Here is a 20,084-nt window from a genome sequence, read left to right as displayed (position 1 = left end):
CCCTGGCAACCCGTGGTCCCAGCAGATCCTGCAGGGAACTTCCGGTCTGACCCCAGCCATACGGGAGGGTAACATATCCTTCACAGTTGTCTTCACCTGAAGGAAGGGAGTTGGACCTTTCTTATTAAAGTAACCTGAGGGGGCCAGCACTGTGGTGTAGGGAGTAAAGCCGTCGCCTGCAGTGCCAGCATCCTATATGGGCACCAGTTTGAGTCCTGGCTGCTCCTCTTCCAATCCAGTTCTCTGCTATGGCCTGGGAAAGCAGTAGTGGATGGCCCAAGTCCTTGGGCCCCTGCACCTGCGTGGGAGACCTGGAAGAAGCTCCTGGCTCCTGGCTCCTGGCTCCTGGCTTTGGTTTGGCACAGCTCCTGCAATTGTGGCCATCTGAGGAGTGAACCAGTGGATGGAAGGCGCTCTCTCTCTCTCTCTCTTTCTCTCTCTGTCTTTCACATAAATAAATGAATCTTTAAAAAATAATAAAGTAACCTGAGGACGGCCATCCAGGAAAGAGCCACAGGTACTGGCCCTCGAAAACACAGGCACACCAGCCACAGGGTCACATTCACAGAGTTAAAAGGGATTGGAGGAAATATGGGTGGAGCAGCTCCGTAGGGTCCATATCCACTGCTCTGCTCTCTGTCTCTCCTCTTCCAGGATTGTGAATAATGGCTTTAAAAAGGTCACCTGACCCCTACCATGAGAGCCTCAGACTGCTTGGGGCCCGCCTGTCTGTCTGTCCCTCGGAGACCCAGCTCCGTCTCGTGACAGTGCGGTGATCATTTTCTGCTGAGCAGGCTGAGCACCACACTTTCATTATTCTGCTTTATTGTGTTTGTCTCTCATTCTGTCTCCATTACTTCCTAGCTAACCTCTTATAGACATCCATAGCCGATCAGAATGCGCCTTTACTTTGTTGGGACAGACTGACCACTCTTGGCACAGAATTTATACCCTTTGTGTTTTAAACTTCCTCCCCATGATAGCATTGTGATGGTGGCTCATGGATCACAACTGCATTAGCTAAGAGAGTGGTTTTATTTTTTTGGAATTTTGGACTGAAGCTACCTTAAGGAATTTGGAGGACTAAATGCTACTCCCCAGCAGGTGGTTGTTTATCATGATCACCCAAATATTGTGTGTCAAATGAATTGATTTTTAACATTTAAAAACCTGATAATCAGCCAATATTTGTAGAAGGTCAAGCTCATGATGGAAGTGTCCAGTGTGTGAAGCCATGAGCAGAGTGGCAAACTGGGGAACGTGGGCTTTCACGTCTGACCCTAAGTTGGTCTTATGACCTTGGATGTGTCTGTTGATCTCTTTGTCCCTTGGTTTTCTGTTCATGAAATCAGAGGAGAGGCAGGATCCTTGAAGTTCTAATTGTCTGTATCTCCCCATCTAAAGTCCAGAATTCTAACACTTTCATGCATGCAGGCATTAAAGAAGTGTAACTTTCACTCACATACATTTCAAGAAACTTGACTTGAATACCTGTTAGATACCCATCTCTGTGCTAAGGGCTAAGGACACAAAAGAATGGAAACCCAGCCCTTCTCCTGCATTAACTCACAGCCCAGGGGTGAAGACAAGTCACCAGAAAATTGCAAAATCGCAATTTTGCAGCTGCAGAAAAGCGGTGATAAGAGATTTCCATCTCAGGGGGTTGGGCATACAAAGCAAGGGATGGCCACTATTGCCTTGGAAGAATGTAACAAAGTCATCATGCCGGCTGCTGTAAATCCTGCCAACAATGTAAGCTTATTTCCAGTTCATGCATGGTGCCTTATGGTTGTTTCTCCTCAGTAGGTTATTCAGAAGGCCAATTTCCCTCCATCTGTGGCTCCATTTTCTTTCCCCTGGGGCATCCTTTTGAGGATCCCATACATTCAGCAGGTAGAGGCGAGAAACCGGCATGGGGAATCAGATGGAAAGTTTGTATGGGCCGGGCTTGGAGACGGCACGCGTCGTGTCTGCCCATGCTTTTACGGCCAGAGTGTGGACGCACAGACCTAACTGGGAATGTGGCTTAGCCGAGTTTCCGCTAGAAAAAGAAAATGTGTTTTGGAGAATGCACAGCACCCCGTGTGTGCCACAAAGGGCATCCTACAGGAGTTTGGACTGTGAAGAGCTAGTTTTCTCTTGAGCCAATCTAATGGAAGTGTAGACTTAGGCATTGTCAGGATGGCATTTCCGGCACAGTCTTTATCGACTGTGGTTATTGGGAGAGAACTCACCACAGCCCTGCTTGGTTCAACAATTCCCCAGTGAGACAGCAGTTCCTGCAGGCATTTAGCAGGTTCTGAAATGAAGAGGGAGCCGGGCAACAGGGGCCAAGGGTCTGCGCTGGACGGAGTGAGCCGCTGTGCACTGCTGCCGTCTCCTTGGCTCTCAGGTTTGGGATGTTGGTGGAAAACTCACATCTGTCCCTTTGGACGAGTGGAACACAATTGGCTCCCATGCTTATGACCTCGTTTCTTCTCTCTCCACAGTGACTCTCTCTGCTGCTCCCCCTTCCTACTTTCGAGGATTCACATTGATTGCCCTCAAGGAGAATAGAGAGGGCGATAAGGAAGAAGACCATGCTGGGACCTTCCAGGTAAGACCCCGCCTACACTAATCCAGTGGCCCTCCTTGGCCCTGTATGTAGAAGCCAGGCAAGTACAGTGTGTCTGAGGGTTGCTTGTGCCCCTTGGCCACTGGCCACATGGCCAAGTCCATCTGCAGGTCCCATAATGAAGTAGGCAGTAGATGGGGGAAACATCGGAGCAGCGTAAGCCGCCAGGCAGAGCTTGCTTCAGGCCAGCAGGTCCAAGTCCTCATGGGCAGCAGCGGCCCGGCGTGCTGGGGGGAGCACTTGGAACCCAGGCAGGCATTTTGTGATTGACTGGTAATTCTCAAGAGTAAACAGAATGAGAGCTCAGGACAGCCAGACTGGAGGGAGTTCAAGGCACAGGAGAAGGACTATTACGGGAATGTAGAGACTGATTTATGAGGGAAGATTAAAAGAATTAAACATGCTTTGCTTGGCTAAATGAACAGGGCCGAGTTTAGGAGGTGGTAATGGTCTTTAAATGTCAGTCCGCGCCGAGCACCCTCAAGGGGAGGCTTCGTTTGACTTTGCACAAAAGGGCACGGCAAGACGAAAGTGGGTCAGGAGAAGAAAGGACTCTCAAAGGCAAGGGCCCTGACAGCGCGTCATATTTCACCGTGGAATGTTCTTCTAAGGGAAGTGGCGGGACCATCATCCCCTTTCAGAGGCTTAGAACATATCCTGGAAGGATTGGAGCCTTCCTCGGAGGGGGCCTGGCCAAATGTGCTGTAAGCGTTTCTCACTTCCAATTTCCATTGTTCGGCAGTTCGCTTTAATCTGGTATTTGCAAACTCAGAAGGAAAAAAAATCTGAGGAAGAACCCTGACACTCACAGCTGGCTGCTGGGGACTTGGTGCGATGCGTGGGCTTCGTGGAGGACCCTAGCCCAAAATATGTTCCCCATCCAGGGGTGTCATTTTGATCTCTGGTACCTATGGTTTTTGTTGTTGTTGGTTTTTTTTGTTTTTGTTTGTTTGTTTGTTTGTTTTGTGACAGGCAGAGTGGACAGTGAGAGAGAGAGAGACAGAGAGAAAGTCTTGCTTTTGCCGTTGGTTCACCATCCAATGGCCGCCGCGGCTGGCGCACCACGCTGATCCGAAGGCAGGAGCCAGGTGCTTTTCCTGGTCTCCCATGGGGTGCAGGGCCCAACCACTTGGGCCATCCTCCACTGCACTCCCTGGCCACAGCAGAGAGCTGGCCTGGAAGAGGGGCAACCGGGACAGAATCTGGCGCCCCGACAGGGACTAGAACCCGGGGTGCCGGCGCCGCAAGGCGGAGGATTAGCCTAGTGAGCTGTGGCGCCGGCCCCCATGTTATGATTTTGAACCTTGCAATTAAGAAAGAATTTCTCTTGTCTGGGGTGCTGGGAGATTATTCACTTCATGCTCATTGCAATGCCTTTCTATGGCAAGGCACTTCTTGGCGTGTATCTGGAGGAGTGACCCAATGATAATAGTAACAGCAGCCAATATTTGTGGTGTACTTACCCTATGCCAGGTACCATGCTAAGTCCTTTACCTTATCTTAGCTGAATCTTATCTTAATTCATTTACCTTATCTGGGTTGAATTCTCCAAACAACACTAGTACATAGGAACTATTATCACCATTATTCAGACAGGCAAATTGTAACTGGAGACATTGAATCACTCATCCAAGTGGGTGTTAAACAGAACAGCCAGATCCCTCCATCACGGGGCTAATTCCAGAAACTGTGACTTCCCTACTCTACTGAACAGGCTCTTGGTGCAGGTGCATGTGGATAGTGTATCATTGAGGCTGCCACAATAGGAGAAAGAAGATCCATGCACACTTGTAGCCTAGAAGGTATTAAAATATAACCCTCCTGGCCTTGTGATAGTTGTTGACCTGGAGGTGTGGACCATTTATCAGACTCCAACAAATGAGATACCAGGGTGCCTGAGTGACAGTAGTGAAGTTCTAAGAAGGAAAAAGTTGGGGGTAGAGGACTGTGAACTGAACCTCCCCAACACAAAACTTACCTACTTCATAATGGTGCTTACCCCAAAGCATTGAAAGAAGGGACATGAATAGACGTTTGCACAACCATGTCCCCAGCAGCCTTGTTCACACACACACACACACACACACACAGTGGAATATTATTCAGCCTTTAAAAGGAAGGCAGTCTGACACGTGCTACCACATAGATGAACCTTGAGGACACTAAGCTAAGTGAAATAAACTGGTTGCAAAAGCACAGATATTGTATGATCCACTTATATGATGTTCCTAAAACAGTCAAATTTGTAGAGACGGAAAGTGGAATTGTTGCTGCTCAGGGCTCGGGGTGGGGGAAGGAAATGGAATGTCATTGTTGGGGGTGGAGAGCTTCAGTTTGGGAAGATGAGCGAAGTTCTGGAGATGGATGGCAGTGACTGTTACCCAACAGTGTGATTGTGGCTAATGCCACCAAACCATACACGGAAAAATGCTCCAAATAGGGGACGGTGTTATGGTGCAGAGGGTTAAGCCGTCGCTGGTGATGCCCTCCTGTAGTAGAGGGCTAGTGTGAGTCCACGCTGCTCTGTGCATCCTGTCCAGCTTCCCACAGTGTGCCTGGAGGTAGTAGCTGATGGCCCAAGTACTTGGGATTCTGCCACCCACATGGGAGACCAGGATAGAGTTCCAAGCTCAGTGTTAGCCTGGCCTGACCCTGACTGTTGAGGGCATTTGGGAGCTGAACCAGCAGATGGAAGACATTTCTCTCTCTCTCTCTCTCTCTCTCTCTCTCTCTCTCATACTTCTTTCTCTCTGTCACTATGCCTTTTAAATAAATAAGTAAATTTTTTTAAAAATAGTCCCCCACATGGAAGACCTGGAAGAAAATCCTGGCTTCTAATCTGCCCAGCTCTGGCCTTTGCCACCATTTGGGGAGTGAACCAGCGGATGGAAGACCGTTCTCTCTGTCTCTCCCTCTCTCTGTAACTGTGCCTCTGAAATAAATAAATAAATCTCAAAAAATAAGAATGTTCCATGTGCTCATAAGGGGAATGTGTGCTCTGTAGCTATTGATGGAATGTCCTGTTAACGTCTGTTACGTCTGTTTGGATTATAGGTAGTTTACTTCTGATATTTCTTTGTTGATTTTTGTCTGGAAGATCTATCCATTGATTGTATTGGAGCCTATGCCTCCCTTAGATCTAATATTGACTGTTTATTACATTATAGTCTACAATTTAAAAATGAAAAAGTGGTCAAAACAGTAGATTTTATGTTATTATGTTCTACCACAAAAGAAAACAATGCTTAGAGTCAGATCTGAGGAAGCCATAGCTTTTTTTTCATACTTTCCTAAGTTGCTCACCCTCTCTGACTGACCATTGCTCTGCCAGGTTAAGCCTTGTCTTTGGAAGCTATTGGTGAATATGGGATCCCACCCACGCTGGGCTGTGAGTGGATACTTCCTGAAGGAATGAATGAACAAGAGACTCATTCTGCCAGTGGCCGCTACTTGGTCCATTACTGTTCAGGACTGTGTAGAAACTCCTGTCTCTTCATGTATTCTTCCTTCTTCCCTCCTTTGGAGCTTCTGGTATCCTTTCTTTTGGTTTTATTTTTTTTTTAATTTATTTAAAAGTCAGAGAGAGAGAGAGAGCTCGATCTTCCAGTAACCGATTCCCTCTCCAAATGCCCACAAGAGCCAGGCTGGGCCAGGCTGAAGCTGGGAATCCGGGCCTCCCACATGAGTGGCAGGGACCCACGTACGAGCCATCGTCTGCTGCCTCCCAGAGTGCTCATTAGCAGGAAGCTGGATAAGGAGCAGAGTAGTGGCGCTCAAACCAGGCGCTCCACCATGGGGTGCAGATGTCCCAAGCTTTGGCATCACCCACTGTTTCACACGCTCATCCCTGGCACCCTATTGTGTACATGGCTATGGTTTTCAGAGCCTGGTCCCTGAGCCAGCAGTATTAGTACCACCTGAGAGTTGGTTAGAAAAGCGAAGTCTTACTAAGAGACTTGAAGGTGGGGTATCGCTGCAACCTGTTTTGACGGATCCTCAGGATGAACCAGGGGCGCGCTCAGATTTGAGAAGCATGGTTGTTCTGAGACAGAACCGGCCTATCCACCGAGACACACTCCATCATCACGGCAACACATCTCATAGGCTCCTGTCTATCCTGGCGCTGTTTCTACCAGCCTCGTGGGATCACAGTGGCCAAGAACATGGAAATGTCTAGCAGCCAGGAATCATGAGCACTAACACTTAGGTACAGTGCGTGGGTGCCAATATTGCTCTCAGCGATTTACATGTAGTAAGGGATTTAATCCGCAGAGCAGCACAGTGAGGCAGGTATTATCCTGTGTTCTACAGATGAGGAACCTGTGGTGCAGAATAACTAAGTGACTGTCCTAAGACCACCCAGCTCTAAGTGACAGGCTGGTTTCAAACCCAGGCCCTGTCTAACCACACAGTCTGCTCTGGCTCTGGGCCCCTGCTTGTACCTGCTGTGCACACTGCCTTGTCATGTGTACACATTAAATGGAAAAGTAAGGACCTACCAAGACTTTCCTGTGCCACAGTCTCTGTGCCATGTGCTTTATGTGCATTATCCTGCTCCATTCTTGTAGCATATGAGGAGTATTTTATATATGAATATATAAATAATAAAATTTATAAAAGATTTATTTATATATTTGAGAAGCAGAGCCACAGAGAGGAAGAGACAGAGAGATGTCTTCCATTCGCTGGTTCTCTCCCCAAATGGCCACAACAGCTAGAGCTGGGCTGATTTGAAGCCAGGAGCCAGGAGCTTCCCCCAGGTCTCCCACATGGGTGCAGGGGCCCAAGCACTTGGGTCATCTTCCACTGCTTTCCCAGGTGCATTAGCAGGGAGCTTGATTGGAAGGGGGGCAGCCAGGACACAAACCGGTGCCCATATGGGATGCCAGCACCACAGGTAGAGGCTTAACCTACTACATCACAAGGCTGTCCCTCTAACTCTTCAGATTTGATTAAAGCTTACATGTCTAGCTCTAAAAGTGACTTGTCTCTAAATGAATGAGCCTTTACATGGAGAACATAGACAGCAACATAAGGTGAACAAAGGCAAGCTTTAGTGCTGCCCTCCTACCTCGTTAGGCTTAGTGGGGGGACAGTGAGGCTTCCTGGAACAGGGGAGCACAAGGGTCACAGCCCTCACCTCCTGTGGCCCCAGCAGTGGTTCCAGGGTAGCAGCCTTGGCACCTGCTAGGGTGTCCACTCTGGCTGCCAGAGAGGAGACATGGAATCTCTTTGTATGAGCCAGCTGGGTGCACTCATGGTGAATGTGAGTGGCAAGGAATTCAGGGACCGGGCTGCCCAGTACAAAAGAAACCCACCAAGCCATAAAAATTGTATTACTAAAACCTAACTGTTCCCTGGAACGCTGAGGCCCAGCCAAGTCAATCGCCAGACTCACTGTTGCACGCCCCTTCAGTCTCTGCTCGGATGTCCCTTTCCCAGGGAGGCCTGCCCTGGCCATCCCTCCTCCCACCCTTAAGCCAGATCCCCCATCCTCTGCCCACCTCTATCATCTCCCACTGCATTATTGCTGCTTCACATGCCATCTGTTCCTCTTGCTACTTGCTCATTGTCTGAACTGGAGGCTCCACAAGGTGGGATTTTCACCTGTTCTGTTTGCTACCATACACTAAGACTACAAAAGTGCCTGTATCTATCCTCCCAAATTACTACTAAACAAGGGAAAGTTTTATGCAAGAAACTCTTTTTACTCCATTACTTGTAATACTGAGTAGCAGATTAAAAGTTCCTGATGACTTACAAGGGGCATGATTAAGCTTAGGCTAGTGTAACAAGACCAAATGTTCCTTACAATTCTGTATCTGCAGCAGCAACTACGCCTGGCACACAGGAGGCACAAGATATTTATGGACAGATTTTTAAGCACTGCATTTGCATGAAAATTCAACTGCCAATCTACAATATCATTGCTCTCCTTTATTTTTAATCCGTCTTATAGGCATCAATTAGTTTCGAAAATAATCTGCCAATCAAAGGTAGAAAGTCTCACAATAAAGGCATGTTTGCGTAAGAAGATCTCCATCAATACCATACAACAGCTATCTTTTAATAATGAATTCTCCTTTATTCTTCATCGCCTGTTTTTAAACTATTTTTGTAGTCTCTTCACTAACAATGAAGATTCGTTAGCACCTAATGGATTCTAAGCCATGTTAGAATTAGAACCTATCAAAAAAAATTTCGAATGTAAAAGGAGTTTTGACATAGTTTTCTAAAAATAAAATGCTATTGCGATCCTGTTTTCAAGAATTCCCTTTTCTTGTATTGGAAAACTTGCCTCTGTTACACTAACCTAAGCTTCTTCATGCCCCTTATAAGATACTAGGATTTTTAAACCTGCCACTCACTGTTATAAATACTGGAGTAAAAACAATTTCTTGCATAAGACTTTTTCCTTATTTGATATTAATTTGCTAGCATAGATTCCCAGAAGCAATTATTTGCATAAATGCAAAGAATATGGACATTTTTATTTACTTGTTTATGTGTGGTGTACATTATTCAGGTGATTTCCATCTTGTCTCCACCCATCCCAAAGAATTCCACGTAGAGCTCCTTTCATCAACCTGTAAGTGGCCACTCCCCCGTGGGAGCCACACCTGATGATGAGTAGGGAAACATGCATTTGAGATCCGAATTGGGCATCACTGGATTCGGGCAGGTGATGGAGAAGCTATGGAGGAACAGAGAAACTCACTGACCTAGAGCCAAATAACTCATTGCTGAAGTACACAATGAGATTTAGATTTATGAAAGCACATTAAGCAACCAACAATACAAATACCCTAGAATGTTCATCACTGAGATAGGACCACAGAACACGAATGAGGTCTCAGGATACATCTGGGAGCATGACATTCAAAGCACAGGAATAAGGTTTTCTCAGGAGATTCTTAACCCACCCCGAGAGACCCCACCACATGCCCGTTCTTCCTCCATAGAGTGTACTTTTCTAGTGAGTGAACACTGAAACAAAATACACAGTGTTTTCTTTCATTCATTTGTTCAAATGTTTCCCTAGCCTTCATAGCACCCTGTACTTTTCCTTCAAAGTAGTTATACAATTTATGATTATTTATAGGATCAGTTGTTTAATACTACTCTGCCTTTCCAAATTATAGGGTAAAGCCCTTCTGTTTTATTCACTTTTGCGTTTTACTTTTTAAAGAATTTATTTATTTATTTACTTACTTGAAAGGCAGAATGAGAGAGAGCGCACGCGTGCGAGCACGCTAGCTTCCATTCACTGGAACAGGCCCAAGCCAGGAACCGGGAACTCCATCTTGATCTCCCATATGAGTGGCAGGAATCTAAGCACTTAGGCCATCATCTGCTGCTTCCCAGGTGCATTAGCAGGAAATTGGATCAGAAGTGGAAGAGCCAGTTCAGACTTGAACCAACACTCTGATATGGGGTGTAGGCATCCCAAGTAGTGGCTTAACCCATGGTGCTACAACGTCAGCCCCTCTCTATTACATTTCTAACAACTAACGCTCTGCATGGTGCATGGTAGACACTCAACAAATATATACTGAGAGTGAATTAACAGGGATGCTAATTACCAACTATGTGAAGCACAACGTACTAGACTCGGAGCATATGGACATGAGTAAATCAGACGTGGTCCCTGGTATCAGGAGGTCAAAGTCTACAGCATAGCCTCCCAACACTGGTACGCCATATAGACTAGCAAATCACAAGCAGGTTACAGGAGACACTCGTTATTTGCTTTCTCAAATGTTAGAGGGGCTCCTCTATTCTATGGAAATACTATCATCTCCTGCATGTGTTACAGAGAGACCTGTACCAAAGCAACCATTGCAGCATGCCAGGCGCTGTACTTGCTGCATATGTGTAAGTAAGGAAACAGTCATTTTCAGGAAGTAGGCAGTGAGTGCCGGGCTGGGAAGCCAAACAACATTGCAGAGACTGTAACCCTTGAGCCATCTCTCCAGGTGGGTGACATTTGCAAGCAGCCAGCGTGGAGGTAAAGACCACTCTGAGCTCTCCTTCGTCACATGTCTCCTTTGAAACCTGCCACCTTTGAAGGTTTCCCCATCTCTTTGACAAGTACGCAAGGACACAAATTGTTCTTGGATAAGTAGGTGCCGAAATGAACCCTGCTGGGCCTGCCCCTTCCCTGCAGGAGCTCAGGCGGCTACAGTGCCCATGTGGGGCTGTGATGCTAAAAGAACCATCAAAAGAATGCATTTGAAAAGCAATGGGTACCTCTAACTTGACACTTGGGAAGCAGCACGCAGGGTCAGTGCCCGGGATGGATGCTGAGTCCTCCAGCTTCCGTGGCCCTGGGCTCCCAGAACAGGTAAAATGTGCTCCTACTTCCAAGCAAGGAGGCCCTGGGTCCATGTGCCAGCCATCTGAGATTTACTCACTCCTCCTCTCAACAGAGCACAGCTGTGCTTTGTATTGAAAAAATACAGAGCAAGAAATAACAATATATATACATAATTTTTCTATAAAATATTGAAACCATACTATATATAGGATCCCATCTTATTTGTTATGAACATTCTTATGAGCATATTTTGACGTAATTAAAATTACATGTTATTTTATGACATGATTTTAATGGCTTTATAATACTCCATCATATTGTTGAACTATAAGCTATTCAACCATTCCTCTATTATTGGGTAAAACAGTTTTTTCTTTACTTTTTTTTTAAAGATTTTTTTTTAATTTATTTTGAGAGGTGGAGTTACAGACAGTGAGAGGGAGAAACAGAGAGAAAGGTCTTCCTTCCGTTGGTTCACTCTCCAAATGGCCGCAATGGCTGGAACTGTGCCAATCCGAAGCCAGGAACCAGGAGCTTCTTCCTGGTCTCCCACGAGGGTGCAGGGGCCCAAGGACTTGGGCCATCTTCTACTGCTTTCCCAGGCCACAGCAGAGAGCTGGATTGGAAGTAGAGCAACTGGACTAGAACCTGGGCCCATATGGGATGCTGGTGCTGCAGGCAGAGGATTAACCTACTGCACCATAATGCCGGCCCCTTTTCTTTACTTTTATTAAAAAAAAACAAAAAAACAACAACAAAAAAAACACTGAAATGCACACCTCAAGACATAAGTCTCATAAGTCTTTGCATCTATGTTTGCTTATGATTCATTTGAATGGAATTATAGGATTGAACTAATGTCTCTGCATATCCACACACTTATATATATGAGCCGCTGTACTTCTGGAAGCATTTGGATTTTGGCAATGTCAAGGTGAGCATACACGTTTGCATGACAATTGAAAGTATCCCTGCTTGCAGGAGGATCTTCCACTCAAAAAGGATCAAGTTGATATCGGGCTGCTTATTGATAATTTTCAGTATTAATAATCCTGTGGGTTCTTGCCATTTATTCAGAGAAGAATTTTTTTTTTTTTTTTTTTTGACAGGCAGAGTTAGACAGTGAGAGAGAGAGAGACAGAGAGAAAGGTCTTCCTTCAGTTGGTTCACCCCCCCAAATGCTTGGCTATGGCCGGCGCGCTGTGCCGATCTGAAACCAGGAGCCAGGTGCTTCCTCCTGGTCTCCCATGCTGGTGCAGGGCCCAAGTGCTTGGGCCATCCTCCACTGCCCTCCCGGGCCACGGCAGAGAGCTGGACTGGAAGAGGAGCAACCGGGACAGAATCCGGCGCCCCAACCGGGGTGGGGGGAGAAGGGCGAACTCGGGGTACCAGCGCTGCAGGCAGAAGATTAGCCTAGTGAGCCGCGGTGCCGGCTCAGAGAAGAATTCTGAATACTGGCTCAAATAGCCAGCATGGTAAGATTTTAAGCTCTTTATTCAGTGAGAGAAATGCACAGGAAACTGAGGGCTTTATTTAGGCGAGAAAGAAGTCTAGAAGCTAAGTTGGGTCCATACTAGGGCAGAGAGCAGGTGGGAGCCACGTGGAGCAAGTGTGCAGGCAGGAAAGCAGAGTGGGCAGCCCAAAGTCCATGTGCCCTGAAAGGCACAGGCCAACTAGGGCAACAAGGGGAGGGCCCACTGTGTTCCAGGCCTTTTATCTACTCCAAAAGGGAAATGGTTATGTAATCTGATTGGCAGGTGGGCTTAAAGGTGAGGTCAGGTAGGGGCATGAGATCACACAGGGGTGTGATGGAGGGTGTGGTCTCCAGTTTACAAATCTAATAGATTTTATCCTATCTGCCTGCCTGTATCAAAGTGGTTGACTATTTTTCCAATTCTTGCTCAGTTTTGCTATTTAAAATACACAGTAGGTACATAGAAAGACTGTGGGTTTTGGAATCATCAGACCTGGATTCAAATTCTGCCTCTACTAGGTGATGTGAGAAGTTGCTTCATTTTTCTCAATGTAGTTCCTTCATTTATAAGATAGGCATGATCAAAATGAAATGACATCCAATTCCTAACATGGTACTGGACATACTGAACCCTTAATCGGTGTCTCTCCCTTCTGAGCCAGAGGCAAAGCGCCATTCCTCTGTAAATGGGAATGCCCACTGACTACCAAGCAGCAGGGCTGAGCCTCTTGTTTGCTGACTTAGCTGACTAGTGGTTGTCTCTGAGACTCTCAGAGACACTTCTCTAGTTCAGTCTTCATTGTAAAACGATTGGGAGGGCTTTAAAGTAAAATGGATACTTAAAGCATTATCAGATGCACGATATCCAAAACTCATTGGAAGTGAGTTCTAGGGGATTGCTTGCCTTGAAAGATTCTGCCCTGGGAGTATAGGCGCAGAAGAAACCACACCTGTCACCTCCAGATACTAGTCCAGTTGCCTCAGTACTTTATTTTTTAAGTTTTTTTTTTTTCCAAAAAAGATGTATTTATTTATTTGAAAGGTGGAGTTACAGGAAGAGTGATGGTGAGAGAGAGATTGATCTTCCATCCACTGGTTCACTCCTCAAATGGCCACAAGAACCAGGGCTGGGCCAGGGGGAAACCAGGAGCCTGGTGCTCCATACGGGTCTCTCATGTGGGTGCCAGGGGCCCAAGCACTTGGGCCATTTTCTGCTGCCTTCTCAGGCACATTAGCAGGGAGCTGGATGGGAAGTGAAGCAACCAGGACTCAAACCAGCGCCCATATGGGATGCGGGCATCACAGGTGATAGCCTAACATGCTACATCCCAACGCTGGCCCCACTGCATTCTTTCAATCCTCTCCCTCTCAGCTGGAAGCCACAGCAGCAGGGACTGTCTGTTTCTTCACACCGCACACAGTGCTGGGTGCAGTGTCTAACATACCAAGTTCAGTAGATAGCTGTCACATGAATGTGTGTATTAATCTCCCATCAGACTCAGACTCCCGCCCCTCCTCTTGGGGTAGGCATTCTTGTTATCCTCATTGGCATGCAAGGTGATACCAAGGGATTAGAAGTCGGACCAAGGCCACAGGGCCGGTCGAGGGCATTGAGCAAGGACTAAGCTGTCTGAGAGCTGTGTTATTTTTTCTATTCTACATCTCTTATAGCTCCAGGGGCAGATATATGGGAGAGTCCAAGACAGAAATCCACTAGTCAATCCCCTAAAAAACCCTCTAGTATGTTCTCAGGGTCATGCTTGGTTTGCCCCTTCCCAGCCCCTTTGTGCACCAGGTCCCAGCCTTTCAAATGCATCTCCCCTGCTTTCCTGACGTGTGTGTCTTGCTCCCAAACTCTTGGCACGTGCTTTGCTCCAGTTCTTCACGCATTGTGTTACCCTGATGTGTTAAATCCCCGTGCCCTACGAGATTCTGCAGATGCAGAAAGCTGGGCTGAGGCCATCTCTGTCTTCCCACGGCCTCACCACAGCCTGGCACGCTGGTCAGTTGATAAACGTTTTCCAAATTGATGGATGACTGCTGCTGGAATTTCAGTCCCTACCCACAGGTTTGCTGCCATGAGTTGGTCTCACATTTACATGGGAAAAAAAAATGTTCCCACATTTATTCTCTAAAGGTCTGGATATCATTTTCTCCAACATGTTACACAATTGTTTTGCTGACCATATATAACTTTTACTGCTAGAAAGAACTTTTATCTGTTTTATCTATTAAGTAGGGTTTTTTTTAATGCCAAGAAGTTATTGTGTGACCTTGCAATTCCTTCCTCTTGCAAATGAGAGTGATGAACTTCCCTTCCAAGTAGCGTAACTTCATGGGCTAGGTGCTGATTCTGCCTTTGCAAACAGTTAATGAGTTGAATCCGAAGTGTGAATGGATCATTGTTTACTGAAATAGTAACTTATTGTATGTTACTTAGATAATTTTAAAAAATTATAAATGTTTCAGCAATACACATTTATAAAGAAAACACTTTTTATTTATTTATGGCTAAATAAATGAGCCTACTATGCATAAGGCATGTTCTAGGTTCTGAGCATATATCTATGATAAAACAGACAAAAATCTCTGCCCTTATACACATTGTGTTTCTGTATTTTCAGTCATTTCCACAGAATGGGGTCCCAAGTTTCTGGATCAAAGAGTTTTTAGGCTCTCGCTACGTAGTCCTATGTCACGTCTTTTTCACCTGCCCAAGTAGTACTTTGAGTAGGAGCCCCTTGGATATAGGACTCTCCCTCCAGTTGGCCCCTGCTGGTCCCTTATGTCCTATAGTACCCCATACTCAGTAGATCAAGGTATTGGCTGGGGGAAGTTCATATCCATCCACCATGTGGTTACAAAACCAGGTCTCACAAATCTTGTTCTTATGCAATATGCCCGCAGGATGAAGCTCAAGACATGAGATTTTTGCTCTGATGAATTAGTCAACTTGGTCCATCTCCCCTACATTGCAAGGTTCTTCTGGAGTTGGCATCTTGTATCCAACACGGTTGATCACTGTCCTCCTAGCTTTAAGTCGTCACAGTGGCAATGAGCCAGTATCCTCCTCAGCCATTGATTTATGCCTCAAAGGCTCTGCCTCTCCCCTTCCCCCTGGAGGCATGCTCCCCTCCCAGATATCCATAAGGCCAGCTCCCTCTCTTCTTCCAAGCTCAAATGTCATTGTTCAGAGAGTCCATGTCTGAGCATATTTTATAAAGCAATACTCTTGGTTTGCCATTACTTGACATGTGATGTGTTTGCTTGTCGTTAGCTCTTTCCGGTCACAGCGATGTGAACTCCATGAGTGTGGAGATGTTATTTTGTCCACCACAGTACCCTTTCAGCACTAGAACAGTGCCTGGTGCTGAGCGTTTAATAAGTAGCTGCCAGCATATTAGGCATATCTTTAAAAATCAACCTAAAGATCAAGGGTGTTTTTTGGACAATGAAATGATATGACTTACAGTAAAAACAAGGATTCTGATTCCCACTTAGTCTGATTCTTCCCAATGCAAGCTGACATCCCCACAGCCCCTTTACACGTATCAATCTAAATACTTACATGCACACTAAAGCACACACAGTGCACACACACAAATCCATATATATATACATGCATGCCTGAGCACCTGCTGGCCTCTTTTCAGATCAGCCTATCCTTGTGCACCTGTCTTTCTGGCCCTAGTGGAGAAATTTCCTGAATTCCAGTCTCATTTTGTCATTTGTGATGACACAGCCACTCTGACTCTCATCAACAGCATAAGCTTGGAACACTTAAATTTTTTTTAAAGATTTATTTATTTATTTGAAAGGCAGAGATAGAGAGGCAGAGGCAGAGAAAGAGAGCGAGGTCTTCCATCCACTGGTTCACTCCCCAGTTGGCCACAATGGCCAGAACTGCGCTGATTTGAAGCCAGGAGCCCAGAGCTTCTTCTGGATCTCCCTTGCAGGTGCAGGGGCCCAACGTCTTGAGCCATCTTCCACTGCTTTCCCAGGCCATAGCAGAGAGCTGGATCGGAAGTAGAGCAGCAAGGACTTGAATGGGCGTACATATGGGATGCTGGCACTGCAGGCAGTGGCTTTACCCGCTATGCCACAGCACTGGCCCCAGAACATTTAATTTAACTTGCTTCAGTTTCCTTGGCTGTCTATTTGGACTTCTACTAACTCATAGAGTTCTAAAAATTAAGTGAGGCCTTCAGTTCCCTCTACGATGTGTGAAAAATTTAGAAGTCATCATTTCTGCCCTAATAGCCAATAAGTTGAAAAACTGAAAATCAATCTAATTCTTTCCAGGAGAGGTATGAAATCTCCAGGCAAACAAGGTGGGAAGAGAGGGTGCATACTGAGAACCACAGCTTATTAGGAGCAGAAGCTGCTGGAAACTGGATTAAATGGTCTTTGATAAACAGGGACAGAGTATGAACTAGTTTGACTGTTAAACCCGTGGGAGCCCAGTCTTACAAGAATCACCCCAGGACCCCAGCATTTTTGGGAATTTTATCTCCAGTGGTTCCTGCAGTGAAGATTAGAGAAAAATTCCCTCCTGCTTCAGGCATGAAAAGAGGAGAAGCAACCATTCCAAAACCCGCCCAGAGCCCAGATTGTTTCCTGTAGCAAGGGTCTACCCTCAAGGGAAACTACTTTAAGGGAGCCCTATCTGACCTATGAGACAGACAGATGGTCAAATCTAGGCCCCTCTAGCCTGCCTGTCTCATGCAAGTAGAGAATGAAGGTCGTCTGAAGGTCATAGCTCAGAGACTCTGGTCCAATAAAGTACTGAATTTATTCATAAAATTATAGACTGCTTCCCCTTCCCAATATCTTACCACCAGATCCATAGGGCTCTAGTATAATGACAGTGGAGTGGCAAGGAACAAGCTATTTAAGAAGGAGTTTCCGGGAAAACCCAGACAGCAAGGTAGACACAAATAAAGACACCAGAAGAAATCAAAAGCTCTGACATTTATTACTACAACAACTTTAAACACAACGGAACATTTAGTCAGGTAAACATAAAGCCTCACACTAAAGGCTTATTTGTCTCAGTTCCTATTACCCTATAGATCATGTCTAGTTTTTAACCAAAAGTCCAGTTGTGTGAGTGTAGTGTTACCGGACAGAGTGTGCCATGTCCCTAGAATTGAGCAGGAATCCTGAGATCAAAAAATGAAGAAGGAAGCTCCTTGTGAAAATTAAAGAGTTTATTAGGACAGCTCACAAATGGGATTCCAAGCCTCCCCAGCCAAGCTTCAGCAAGGCTTATTCCACCTAGAACAGCAGAAGAGACACGGCTTTATGCTTTACAAACCACAGGGTGATGGAACTTGTGTTCCCGCATTCCTACACTATTCTGTAGAAATAGTGCTTTAGGCACCTTGCTGGGCTGGCCCACTTATCAGAAAGGTCCCTGATAGCATTGAAACTTTATGGCTGGAAAGTGGGGTCACTTAGGCTGACAGATATCAGCTTCCTTCCAAGAGAGTGAGATTCAAGATGGCATCACTGTGGTTTGCTGTACGCAAGGAGGCAGGCACACACACACACACACACACACACAGTGTCAAGGAAGAATCAGACTCAGATATGGCAGGGATTTGGGAATTATCACAGCAGGAATTTAAAGTAATTATGATTAATATGCTAAGGGTATAATGGGAAAAAATGGACAGCATGCAAGAACAGATGGTAAACAAGGAATTTCAAACTCTGAGAAAAAAAAAATCAAAGGAAACACCAGAAATCAAAACCACTGGAACAGACACGAACAGAGTCTTTGATGAGCTCACCAGCAGGCCGCACACAGCTGATGTGAAAATCGCTGAGCCTGAAGATGTGGCAACAGAAATTTTCCAATCTGAAATACAAAGCAAAAAATTGAGAAGCACAAAACACAGTATTCAAGAATGTGGGGAAATTACAAAATATGTATGCATAGATGTCATGGGAGTACCAGACAAAGAGAAGAAGGTATAGAATAAATATTTCAAGAGTAGCAGAAAAAAAACTATCATAGTAAGAAGTTGGGTCATAGTAATGGACCAATAAATGGTAGCCATCATAACTACCAGTGTTATTATTATCATCATTTATTAAGTGATAATTAAAAATTTCAGAAGAGGAAAGAATGGGATGAATCAGAAGCAATCCTCTCGGGAGGACTTAGTCTTGATTGGGAGCAGAATGGGGACATCTTTCTTGAGATAGGAGAAAGGCAAGGAAAACTGTTGAAAATACACAGCCTTTGATGAGGAGTAAGAAGAGAAGCGAAAGCACTCCCACAGGATTCCTTCCCTACAATTCTGACTTCCATAATAATCTTTCCCTCACAGAATTATTGAGAGGATTAAATAAACTATAACTCTGGGTTTCAAATTATAGTGAGCACTACTCTCCTAGGTACTTGTGTATAATGCACCAATTTGATTCTGTGCAACAAAGTGGGTGAGGAGTTGAGCTCCTTGCATTTTTTTTTTTATTTTTTTGACAGGCAGAGTGGACAGTGAGAGAGAGAGACAGAAAGGTCTTCCTTTGCCGTTGGTTCACCCTCCAATGGCCGCCGCAGCCGGCGCGCTGCGGCCGGCGCACCGCGCTGATCCGATGGCAGGAGCCAGGTGCTTCCTCCTGGTCTCCCATGGGGTACAGGGCCCAAGCACTTGGGCCATCCTCCACTGCACTCCCTGGCCACAGCAGAGAGCTGGCCTGGAAGAGGGGCAACCGGGACAGAATCCGGTGCCCCGACCGGGACTAGAACCCGGTGTGCCGGCGCCTTTAGGCGGAGGATTAGCCTAGTGAGCCGCGGTGCTGGCCTGAGCTCCTTGCATTTTTAAAATTTATTTTCACCTACTTTAAATTGTATATTTGTTTATTTGAGATGAAGAGAGAGACAGCAAGAGCTCCAATCTGCTGGTTCACTCCCCAAGCGACTGCAATGGCCAGAGGGCCAAGGTTGGGAGCCAGGAATTCAATCCAGGTCTCTGAAGTAGGCAGCAGGAACAAAACCACCAGAGCCGTCACCCCTGCCTCCCAGGATCCACATAAGCAAGAAGTTGGAATCAGGAGGCTGAGGCAAGGATTGGGCCGAGGCACTGCAACGTGGGATGTGAGCATTCTAACAGGTGTCTGAACTGCCAGGCCAAATGCCTGTCCTGACCCTGCACCCCTGTGGATCTGATCCAGATGCCTCGCAGAGGCATGAGACATGCCCCTTGCAGAGACATGCACAAGCGTATTGATCAGAGCCTGCCCTGAAACATGCTAACAAATGCTTTTCAAGTAGGCAGAGGAGAGAGGACTGGCTGGAAATAAGTCCAGCAGGAAGGTGGTAGGGAGTTCATGAGAGATAGACAAGTGCACTGCCTAGCAACAGAAAGACCAAGTTTAAAACGTACTCCTCCCTGGGGAGCCAGTGGTCAGGGATCTTCAGGCTGGATTTATAACTTTCTCCATCAACTCCCAAGAGCCAGCTTCGGGAGTCAAGTGAATGGTGTAGTTTTCTAGAGCTGGCAAACCTGGGGGTACAGTGGAAAACAGGAAGGCACAGGCATCCAGCCAAGGGGAAACAGAACCAGGGCACTGCTGGGAGAGCTGTTGAAAGCTTGACCTTGCTGGCAAGGAGGGCAGGACTTCCAGTATCTACTTGTCATTAAAAATGGTCCTATGGGGCCAGCACT

General features: G+C 46.1%; 1 protein-coding gene across 2 annotated transcripts in view; it reads left to right on the top strand.

Annotated features, from left to right (window-relative positions):
• SPON1 (spondin 1) overlaps positions 1-20,084 on the top strand; it is a 316,174-nt gene that overhangs the window by 17,963 nt on the left and 278,127 nt on the right. For both annotated transcript variants that reach the window (XM_089311030.1, XM_002708823.6), the window contains exon 2: positions 2,490-2,596. Coding sequence is in view for 1 of the 2 variants with exons in the window: in XM_002708823.6 (XP_002708869.1) it covers positions 2,490-2,596 (107 nt within the window). In the remaining variant the exon portion in view is untranslated. The remainder of the gene's footprint in view (positions 1-2,489; positions 2,597-20,084) is intronic.

This window comes from Oryctolagus cuniculus, chromosome 1 (assembly GCF_051225735.1).
Source record: "Oryctolagus cuniculus isolate XC-2025 breed Fujian yellow rabbit chromosome 1, ASM5122573v1, whole genome shotgun sequence".
Taxonomy (NCBI): domain Eukaryota; kingdom Metazoa; phylum Chordata; class Mammalia; order Lagomorpha; family Leporidae; genus Oryctolagus; species Oryctolagus cuniculus.
The sequence above is the reverse complement of the archived record's forward strand: the minus strand, read 5'-3'. Positions and strand labels throughout refer to the sequence as shown.